The 11507-nt window shown below is 42.8% G+C and overlaps 1 protein-coding gene across 1 annotated transcript; it reads right to left on the bottom strand.

Moving 5' to 3' along the window:
• Window positions 1-9029: 9029 nt before the first annotated feature.
• Window positions 9030-10288, bottom strand: SAMD5 (sterile alpha motif domain containing 5). The gene is made up of 2 exons (XM_032216011.1): window positions 9776-10288; window positions 9030-9218 (listed from the first exon to the last, which is right to left on the bottom strand). Exons 1-2 carry the CDS (start codon window positions 10259-10261, stop codon window positions 9030-9032), a joined length of 675 nt encoding a protein of 224 aa, XP_032071902.1. The 5' UTR covers window positions 10262-10288.
• Window positions 10289-11507: the final 1219 nt, after the last annotated feature.

The following is an 11507-nucleotide window of genomic DNA, read 5'->3' as shown; positions in this document are numbered from 1 at the left end:
TTGGAAGGAATGACCTGGCTTAGCTCCCGCTTCGTCTCTCATGTCTCTTCACTTCTCCATTCGGTCGTTGGGCAGCAGATTGAAAGTGGGAGCCAAGTCGGGTCATTCCTTCCAAGAGGCAAGTTTCCCATTGAATGATTCGCTGCCCTAGACCCTCTGCAGACTGCAGTCCCTCTCATTCATCCGGGATGCCAGCAAGAGTGTTGGGCTGAAGGAAGGAGGGATTCTCTCTCTCTCTCTCTCTCTCTCTCTCTCTCTCTCTCTCTCTCTCTCTCTCTCTGAGAGAGAGGGGGGTTAGTTAGTTTGTGGGCAGACTTAGCACTTTGTTAAGTTTGTTTCTCTGTGTGTTGTGTATATATACATGTCTCAATGGGTGCAATTGTGCAAGCATTTTTTTTCCTCTTTAAAAGAATTTTTGGATTTCTCCTCACCAAACCTTTAAGACTGAAAGAGTTAGAGTTGAAATATAAAGAGATTGTCAATCGCCATACTGTTAGATTGACAGGCAATTATGGACTATCTTGATTATATCCTCCTTAGAAAGAATATGCTACTGTATGGTTGAGAAAAAGATCCAACTTCATTCCATGGAAACCCAAGAAAGTTCATAGGGAGGGTTTCTTTCTACGATGGGCTTCTTGGGTCAACCGTGAATATCAGTTATCAAAAATGTAGGTAGAAAATTAAGCAGGCAATAGGCAATTACAAAAAGGGAAGCCAACTTTCTGAATTCTGTTTCTTTGCACTTAGTGATTTATAAATAGACTAATGTTCTGAAAACCTGACCTAAATTACTATATATTTTAAATAGCTGTAAAGCTATGCTGAAAAAGTTGTTCTCACGGTATTGTGATAAATTCAATAAAAAGAAGGGAATTCTTGATGAACTTAAGGAGAAATGAGAGTATTGGATAGTAAATGGACAAATAAAATTACCAATCAAAGAGAATATTTGCACCTCAGGGTTGAAATGAGATGTTCTCTCTTACTCTTTCTTCTTCCTCTCTTCTCTGTCTCTCTCATCCTTTCTCTTTGTCTCTCTTCTCTTTCTCTCTCCCTCTTTTCCATTCTTCTGTCACTTTCTCCTTCTCCCTTCTCTCTCCTCTTTGTCTCTTTCTGTCTCTCTCACCCTCTTTCTCATTGTTTCCCTTCTCTTTCTCCTTCTTTTCCATTCTTCTGTCACTTTCTCTCTCCTTCTCCCTTCTCTCTCTTCTTTGTCTCTTTCTGTCTCTCTCACCCTCTTTCTCTTTGTCTCTCTTCTCTTTCTCTCTCCTTCTTTTCCATTCTTCCTTCACTTTCTCTCTCCTTCTCCCTTCTCTCTCCTCTTTGTCTCTTTCTGTCTCTCTCACCCTCTTTCTCTTTGTCTCTCTTTCTCTCTCCTTCTTTCCCACTCTTCTGTCACTTTCTCTGTCCTTCTCTATCTCTTTCTGTCTCTCTTCCCTCGTTTTTTCTTCCTCTCTCCCACTCTTTTATCATTTTCTCTCTACCGCCCAACCTGTCCCCATACTTATCTTCGATTGATCATGTTTGCAATAATTTACCTTCTTTCCTAAATAGGCGCAGTTTCCTTACTGGATCCCTCGCTTACTCAAACACACACACACACAAACTCACTCACGGACGCACAAAACCATTTTTCTCCATTCCAATTCAGATCCTATAAATCAATTGCTCTGTGAAAAATCTGTGAAAAAAATTCAGGTGCTCAGGCATGAAAATATGCTGCTCAAATACTATACTTTTCCGCACACACCGAAAAAAAATTAGAGGGAACATTTGTCAGAAGAGCTGAGAAAATATCTACAGACCCCTCACATCCTGGACATAAACTGTTTCAACTCCTCCCCCTCAGGATACCACTATAGGACAGCATTGCATGTCAAAACAACTAGAAACAAGAGACAATTTTCCCCCTCATGCCATCACAAACCTGCTGAACACTTAATCCTCACAGAATTGTTTTATGTAAGTATACTTACTCATGTTATATGGCTATGGTATTATTATCTTTCTCATCTTCTCTACTACACCGTCTTTTTGGTATCGTATTATGATTATTATTACTCTGTTGCTTTCTGTGTATATTGAGAACTTCTGCACTGGAGACAATTTTTTCGGGGTCTAATCACACTTGGCCAAATAAAGTATTCTATTGTGTTATATTCTATAAATAAAACCAGTGCAAACTGAGACAAAACAAATATGCTTTTCAAGTAAAATATAAGCATCTCTATCCCGAGAAAAAAATATCTAGGAAGGGCTGCAAAGGTAAATCTTCCATGGAATTTAATGGTGGGATAGCAAGTAGAGCCTCTAAAAATGATCGGCAGATGTGCATGTTTCTTCAAATTAACTAGTCCTAACTGTTTTTGCAGATCAAAACCAATTTATTACCAAGCCAAAATTGGAATGGGAAATATCTTAATAGTCTTTACAAATAATGCTAATAAGATTGGTGATTTGACAGTACAATCTCAGCACATTCAAAGCAAGACCTAAGTAGACTAGTCCATCAATAGCTGAAGCTGTATTATGATATAACAATTAAAAGTAAAACAAAAGTGTATTAGAAACACTAGAGTTCTATTAGGATATGTGGTGATGATCTTGGCATCACTGTTCCCTCTAAGGTGCGCGGCTGTGCGGCCGCGCATGTGGCAAGAAAACACCACGCAGCCGTTTCTAACTGCGCGCAGTGATTTCTGTCACAGGCTCCGGAAGCTGAGGGGAATATCTGCTGCCGTCTCCTCCTCCTCCAACAGCACTGCCGGATTTGCTGCCAACACTGCAGCTGAGGTGAAGCCTCCAAAGCTCCCGCAGGCGTCCCCGCCCATGGCAGCGGCGGCGGTGCCTCCCCCTCCGCTCGGAGCACCTCAGCTGGGCTCTGGGTTACCCCTGCCGCTGCCTCCACCTCCGCCGTGCTTTTGAGAAGCCATGAGGCCTTTTTTCCTGCTCCCGCCCCCTCTGCCGCCTTCCTACTAGCTCCCGCGGCCAATGGAAGGCGGCGGAGGGGGCGGGAGCAGGAAAAAAGGCCTCATGGCTTCTCAAAAGCACGGCGGAGGTGGAGGCGGCGGCAGGGATAACCCAGAGCCCAGCTGAGGTGCTCTGAACAGAGGGGGAGGCACCGCCGCCGCTGCCATGGGCGGGGACGCCTGCGGGAGCTTTGGAGGCTTCACCTCAGCTGCAGCGCTAGGCAGCAAATATGTTGATGCTGTTGGAGGAGGAGGAGGAGGAGGCGGCAGCAGCTATTCTAGTGGTGGCGGGGGCTCGTTGGCATCTTCAGCGGCAGTCCTGCCCCCTGTGAAAAAAACTGAAGATGGAGCAGATCCACGCAGATGACGTTGCTGCAACATGACTGGAGGAGGCATTCTGGGAGTTGAAGTCCACAAGGCTTAAAGCTGTCAGGTTTGAAGACCCCTGGGTTTTTTTTCCCTAAAGGGTTAGGGGTGCAAGGGTCTTGTAACTTGACAGCTTTAACACTTGCATGCTTCAATGCCAGAGTTTCTGAGCCAACATTTTGGTTGCTAAGCAGGACCCTTGTTAAGTGATACTGATATTATATAACACTTTTAATTAAGCGGGTACCTTGAATAAACATAACTTTGAGTTTCAAATAATACTGATTTCGTTGTTGTCTTAGGTGACATCTGTGAAAAAAATTCAGGTGCTCAGGCATGAAAATATGCCGCTCAAACACTATACTTTTCTGCTCACACTGAAAAAAAATTAGAGGGAACATTGCTTGGCACCTGGAAGAGAGAGCCACAGACTGGACAACCAATGTGTAAAAAGATAACTCAGCCCACAGAAAGAGGGCTGACTGGGAAACATTTCAAAACAGACACTCCCCAATTTTCAGAGAGTAAAAAGAAAGGAAGATCAGAAATATTTTCAGTCTTGTAAAATTTTATTAATATGGTTCTTATAATAAATGCTAGCAATAGCATTTAGACTTATATACCATGATGGAAAATCCGGGGGCACCAATCTGTTTGGCTAAAATTGACCTGCCATGTCTCCTGTGGATTACCCCTTCCATCCTGTTCCTACACTCAGTACCAAGGGTCAGTGGTTGTGCACAGAGGTGGTATTCAGCAAATTCTGACCAGTTCTGGGGAACTGGTAGTTGAAAGTTTGAGTAGTTAGGAGAACCGGTAAATACTACCTCTGACTGACTATATTTTTCCTTCTCAAGTCCCAGCTGATCGGGAGGGAATGGAGACTTTGGGTATCCTTCCCCTGCCACGCCCACCAAGCCATGCCACGCCCACCAAGTTATGCCCATATAACAGGTAGTAAAAAAAAAAAATCCCACCACTGGTTGTGCAGTAATGTTTTTTATGCAGGTGAAACCAGAATCCTTCTTTGTCAGAGCCCCTTACTTGCTTGTTTTAAAAATTAATTTTGATTGGTTGGTTAACTACCTTCCCTGGAGAGCCCAAAGCCCTAAAACTGAGTAACTCCTCCTCATTTTAATGCATATAATTGTATGTGTAATTAAAAGAACTTGTTTCTTGTGCCTGATTGGTAAGGGGAATTCCCTTCATTGTAGTCACTCTTCTCCATGAAGCTTTGATTCCTCACTCCTTTTCATTGAATGTTGTTTATAAAAAGGCTGTTCTATTTTAAAAGGCAACCTAGAATGGATATGGCTTTACCATATAGACCCATTTTTCCTCTTCCACACTTTTAGATGATCAGAGCCGCATGCAGGCTGTGATTTAATACAAAAATCTGTAAAGGGATTATTTCTCCAGCCCTTCAATGCTTATCCTGCAACTGCTCCCCAGCTGCATAACTCTACATGACTACTAGATGGCAGCTGAGAAACAAACAAAAAAATGCCTTTTTCCTGGCATCTCATGGTCAATAAGAATAGTTTAGAAAATGACAGAGATGATATTCACATACATAAAACTATTCTCTTGAACCCTGGGTCCAATAATAAAGGTAGTCCTCGATTTACAACTGTTTGTTTGGTGACTGTTCAAAGTTACAACAGAAGTGAAAAATGTATTTATGACCGTTTTTCACAGTTACGACCATTACCGCATCCATCCACATAACCACGTGATAAAAATTCAGATGCTTGTTAACTGGTTCATATTTATGATCTTTGCTGTGTCCTGGGATCATATGATCACCTTCTGACAAGCAAAGTCAATGGGAAAACCATTTAACAACCAGGTTATTAATTTATCAACTGCAGTGATTCAGCTAACTGTGGCAAGAAAAGTAGTAAAATGGGGGGAACTCACTTAAGAAATGTCTCACTTAACAACATAAACTTTGGGGTCAATTGTGGTCCTAAGTCAAGGACTACCTGTACTTATGCAGCAGTTGCATTTGGGTTGCACAAATCCAGATAACTACTGCACTGCCGTTAAGAGAAGCAAACTCTTTGCTTCCATTTAGTGATCCTTGGCTTGATAGGTCAATAATTCCTTGGAAAAGAATAGAAGAAAATGATTTTGGGGAAAGTTATCTGGAGCTTTCAAAAACTATCCCAGCACACATTCTATACACCAATTAGCAATATTATTATTTTTTTGCAAGGTTGCTGACACTCAAATTTCAACATGGGGAAAATAGGCAATCACTACCTTTTTAGCATCTTGTGTTTTATATTGACAGATTCAGGATGGAAGTAAACCATAGCAAAGCAGATATATGGATCCACCTTAAATGTCATATTCCCCATGTCCTTTTCTGGTATGAATTATCGACTCTGAATAACCAATTTGGCAGCCATTCTAAGAGTTCAAATATGATGGAGAAAGGATAATAATCTCCAGTAGTTACAGAGTCAGGATCTTGTAAGACCTTTTCTTAACAAGAACAAATAGGGGAACACATAGAGCAAGACCAAGGACAGATCAAATCCTATTCTAAATTGTCATCAGAACATTATTTTAAATAAGCCAACTCTGCTTGCAATGTACCATATTTTTCAGAATATAAGGCACACCTTTTTTTCTCAAAAAAGAGAAAATCCGGGTAGGTCTTATACACCAAATGCAGCATTTTTTCCTCCCGAAGCCCCACCTCTTCAGCAAAATAGCCGTGCATATCTGTATGGAGGCTTTCAGAGAGCTCCTGGGGAGGACAGGAATGAGCAAAAAACAGGGCGTTTTTGCCCCCCAGCCCCCAGCAGCATTGATAAGCCTCCATAAAGCTATGCATGCAATTTATTTGACAAAAACCGAGCCCATTTTCATGAAAAATGGCTCATTTTTTGCTCGTTTTGGAGGGGCCCAACCCCCCAGAAGTACTCTGCAAACCCCCACCACCACCAAGGCTATTCATGCCTTTTTGGGGGGTAAAAATTCGTGAAAAATGGGCCATTTTGGGGAGGTTTGCAAGTGCAAAACCTTTTTTTCCCTTTTGGAAAGCTCTTTAACTGATTGATGAGAATTACATTCTGTGCCAGCAGAAACAAAGTGTTAGGTGCTGCAGATTGTCAGCAATTTCCTTCTCCAGCACATGGATAAATAGACTTGGAAACATCTACCTGCCTACCTACTGTCTCTCTCTCTCCCTACCCTACCTACCTACTGTATCTCCCCCCTCTATCTACCTACCTACCTACTCTCTCTCTCTCTCCCTACCTTTCTACTGTACTTCTCTCTCCTCCCCTCTATCTACCTACCAACCTACCTATTCTCTGTCTCTCTCTCCCTACCTATCTACTGTATTTCTCTCTTTCTATTTCTCTCTCTCTATCCCTCTACCTACCTACCTACACACACTCTCTCTCCCTACCTACCTAATGTATTTCTCTATCTCTCTCTTTCTCTCTCTCTCTCTCCCTTTATCTACTTTCTCTCTTTCTCTCCCTACCTACCTACTGTATTTCTCTCTCTTTCTCTCCCTCTATCTACCTACCTACTTTTTTTAAAAATTTGCCTCTTGAAAACCTTGGTGCGTCTTATACTCCGAAAAATACGGTAGGCATTTCACTGGAATCAGAGCACCAGGAATGATTTTGATTACAGTCACAAAATCAGTCTGTGTGTCTGTCTAACGCATGCCAAGTTGAAACTCCTTTCCAAACATACTCTATACATATATTCAACAATCTCATACTCTCTGTGTGTGTTTGAGGGGAGGGGGGCGCACACAGGCCCAGGGGTTTAAGTCCTCTTTTCTCATGTCTTTTCAAATCAATGGATTCCTAGACAAGCTCTGAAGATCAATATCAGTTCCACATTTATACAACAGCTATTTCTCATGTAAGTCATTTCAGCCTTAGTTCGTGGAAATCTGACCTGTCTGTGCTGTTATATACCTGGTGGCAGAACTGGGGAGTGGAAATCCCAACTTGTCCTAATGCTGGTTGGAACATCTGGTAGTGATTTGAGATAGTACCACTGTGTGTTGGCATCTGAAACAGAGTGTGCCAAGCACTAACTTGATTTTCTTTTTCTTTTTTTTATAAAAAGTTTTATTTTTTATTTTTCAACATATAAACATTTCAACTTTCCTTAAACAGTGTGTCGTCTGGGTACAAATATCTCTGTGCAACAGCTTTAGCATTTACATCATTCACATTAATATTAACTTGACTAATCACTAACTTGATTTACATTCAGCGCTTGGTTAAGCGTTGAATGGTTAAGATTTACGGGCTTTGTTGACATGCTGATGACTGATTAATGGCCCACTGTAACCATTACGCTCAAATTTATAATGCGAGTTTTTTCTTCTATCACTTTTTAAAATGTTTTTAATTGATGATTTTATATTCTTACTAATTCTGGGATAGTTTTCATTAAATAAGTATTAGGAATGTTTGAGTTATTTATAAAGTAATAAAGGCAGGATAAAAATTAAATAGTTGACTACATAAGGAAGTGATAAATGAATGTTTTTTCAATTATTAGACATATTAAATACAGAAATGAGAAATACTATGGAACATAATTAAATAACTAAGGACATTTGGCTATTTTAATTTCAGTAGTCTGAAATGTGTTAGATATAAGCCAATTATTCTTTATATTATTCATCAGAATCAGCATTATAATAACTCCTTGCCAAAGTTGGGACAGAGCATCTAATTTTTAACTATTCTCCATAGGAAAATATAAGGTATTATCAAGGCTTATGTTTTACGTTTGTGCCTCTCAAAATAATGTCAGACTAAATTATCAATAGAGGAACACCTTTTCTATTTCTGTCCTAGGTTGCAAACAGATCCATAAAAAAGTTCTATGACTAACACCATGGGCAAATTGCTTCAGAAAATGAATCATTTACAGTGGATATGAGAGTTTACACACCATTATTTGCTAATTCATATTAGACATCTGGTACCCTGAATATGGGTTGTTATTACTCTTTGGCTTGTCAGAGAGTTGCTATGATCTGTCTAAAACTAGGAGGAAAGGAAATATTTTATTCATTTTTTAATATAGTAGTATACAATATTCTCAGTTGTAGTCGTACTATATTCCTATAGATCGCATGGCTGAGCTCTATATATGTGTGTCTGTGCATATTTTTTTACAATTATTTCTGAAGTATTCTGACATACATTTCACAAATAACACAGCTCTTCCTTAACACCATTTCATTTCATATCAGTTTATAGCACAGCATACCTCTTTTGACAGAGTGACATTATGTTTCTTCCTTCAGATTTTCACTTGCATTCATTCATTTATTTGCATTTAGAACTGTTTTTTTCCTGTATGCTAGCTAGTCATATCCATTATCCATGACATCTGTGAAATATATGTTTTGGGAGTACAATGCCCATCTGTGAGAAGCTTATAATATTATAGATTTACATTAGATATACAAGTTTGTGATAATGATTTTACCTGTCACTCACACAAACCAATTTTGCCGTGAAAATGAATTAACCTGAAGTTCTCACTTGGTGCTATTGAGTTTATTAAACTTCTGTAATTGTCTGCTCCTTGTACATAATCATGATTTTAAAAATGTCTAAGAAATCAAGGCAATTATTGAATTCGGTAAAAAATAAAAAGACTTGCAAATACTTGACACTTCCTTTAAAATCTTCAGAGCTTGACACTGATTGTCAGTAGATACAGTGCCTCATTTAGATCACTTAACACAGGTGCTTTGTCCATAAAAGAACAAACTTGAGTGATACCTGTGCTTTCTTGGCAATCACTTTCATTGCAGTGCCACTTACTTGTGAATAAGCATGTACAGAAACTGGATGCAAGCTCCCAGTTCAAGAGTAACTGTAAAGAAACAAGCATTATTTAACTTTTTTCTAAGTCAATATGTCTTTATGGATTGTGCCAGTTACTTTCACATACCTCAACAAATAAATACATTTCCACTTCAGATAACTCTGTAATACTTTTCACCCTCAAGAATCAAATGGAAGTACTAAGAAATATTACTGGCTTCATCATATTGCCATCTTCTTCCACAAATATTCCAAGGGAAGTGCAAGACAATGAAGCTGAACTGAGCCGTTATAAGACCTACTATGTCCACCTGTATTCATCATTCTTAACCATTTTCACATCAGAAATGGATTCTGCTGAAACTGAAATGCACAATCACTCTTTCAATGCCACACAGGAGAAAACGACTTCTCCTACACCAAAGCAAACCCCACTGCTTACCTACAAACAAACTTAAGAGCAACTCAAGTTGGCGAGAAAAGCGAAAAAAAGTTCACTCTGCAGCGCGTTCTCCAGCCAAGCAGAAGAGTTAAGGGACAACAGTAGCAACGACGGCGAGAAAAACCAGCAACGCCAACAGGATTTTTAAGGCACAGTTACCTTACCTTGCTGGAATAAGGGGGCTTGCTGAGTGTGATGCCGTCCCGGATGAGTTTATCCCTAATCATGATTTTCAGTCTGAGTTTGGGGTAAGTGATCAACTCCTTGGAGTTGAGTTCCATTTTCCGCGACGCCCCCCAAGAATGACCCAGCGGGGGCGTCTGCCGAGGTGGGTCCTTCCACGTCTTGGCTTCGCGCGGCTCCAGCAGGCGGCCGGTGTAGCTATCAGATCCCGGCGAACCCCGGCGAGAGGGCTGCGGCTCCAAGGTGAAGTAGAGGCCGGCAGTGGTCTCGTCTTCCTCCTTCAGCCTCCGCACCGCTTCGTGGAGACGCCGCCTGTGCTGGGGCAGCGACACCCCAATAGCATCCAGGTCCGGCTCCCCGATTTGCTTGCACACCTCCAGGTCGTCATAGCCATTATCCACAAAAGACTCGGCGTACTGGGTGAGTTTCAGGGTCTTCAACCATTCGTAAACGACGTTGGCGCACATGGTGGAAAGCAGCCCGGGAGGCCGGAGAAGGAGGAAGAGGTGCGAAAGACAACTTTTGCAAAACCCTCGCAGCCCCGCCGACGGAAAAGGCACAGCCCGGGAGCCAAATCCGGACGTGATATAGGCATCGGCTGAGAGAGATGCCGAAACGCGCGTTCGGCGAAAACAGCCTCCCCTGCACGAGAATGAAGACGGTTTAGTCCCGGCGCGATGGGAGTCTCGGGCGGCACTCAGCACACCTTGTGGCGAGTCCCTCTGCTTCCTCAGTCATGGACGTCCCCGGCTGTCAGAAGGGGACTACGGCCTCCGTCCATTCCCCCCACCTCACCCCGAGCTTCCCGCCCGGTCCCATGGCCAACTGTAAACCGGCGACCGCCTATCTCGGCAACCGTTCGCGACCCCCTGCTGTCTCTGGAGTCTCCGGCTTGCGAGGCGTTTCTTTCCCAGCCCTCTTTGCCCGCGGTTGCCCCCTCAACGCGCGCTGTGTGCTCCGTATGCTGGCGCGCCTACATTTTAATCCAACCTCGTATTCACGTGGGGCGGGAGCGAACGCACGCTCGCCCGCCCGCCCGCTTCTGAAACAGCTTGCTCGCTCGCTCGCTCGCCGGTCTGTGCGGAAAGCGAAGAACTCCAGACCTCATCAGACAAGCCTCCGTGTCACACACACACCCGGCCCCGACCTTTCTCCTCCAAGCAGCATCCTTCACCTCCCCTCATGTCTTGAGGGGTTGCAGAGAAACCCTTCGCCGTATAGCTGGGAAAGGCCGGAAAATCAAGTTTCCCTGGCTCCCGTCTTTTTTTTTTTTTTTTGTAGCCTGGTATTTGCACCTTTTCGCCCCGCACCCTCCAGAGACCTCGCGCGCCTTAATGCCGGCCGCGGAGCCGAGGGAGGGAGGCGGCTCCGCGTATTGGGGGGGGGGGGGGGGGAAGGTTCTTCTGAAAGTGCCACCGTTATTTGGAGAGGAGAGCGCAGAGCAAATAGTAAGTCTGCAGCCAAGACCAGACTCTCCTTTCCTCGGGATTACCGCCGGCTGTAAAAGAGGATTTGGAGAGGGCTTTTCTCTCGAGCAACAGCCTTGTCCCGTTCCAAGGCCAGGAATTCCGGAATCTCTTTAGCCCCCGAATAGTGCCATTTTGGAGCACGAGGAATAAGGAGGCGCGCGTTCAACAAAAAAGCAGCAGCTGTGCCTATTTCGCCTCTTCCTCACCTTCAATTGCTCGTTCATGCTTCATTAAACAAGTTGGA

Source organism: Thamnophis elegans, chromosome 4 (assembly GCF_009769535.1).
Source record: "Thamnophis elegans isolate rThaEle1 chromosome 4, rThaEle1.pri, whole genome shotgun sequence".
NCBI classification, from domain to species: Eukaryota; Metazoa; Chordata; class Lepidosauria; order Squamata; family Colubridae; genus Thamnophis; species Thamnophis elegans.
This window is presented reverse-complemented; position numbering and strand designations above follow the sequence as displayed.

What these genes read in the sequence shown, in the direction of transcription:
- SAMD5 (XM_032216011.1), bottom strand. Translation starts at nt 10,261, where the DNA reads ATGTGCGCCAACGTCGTTTACGAATGGTTGAAGACCCTGAAACTCACC. An exon ending in AGCCCCCTTATTCCAGCAAG is followed by an intron (nt 9,219 to 9,775) that starts GTAAGGTAACTG and finishes GTTTCTTTACAG; the next exon opens with TTACTCTTGAACTGGGAGCT.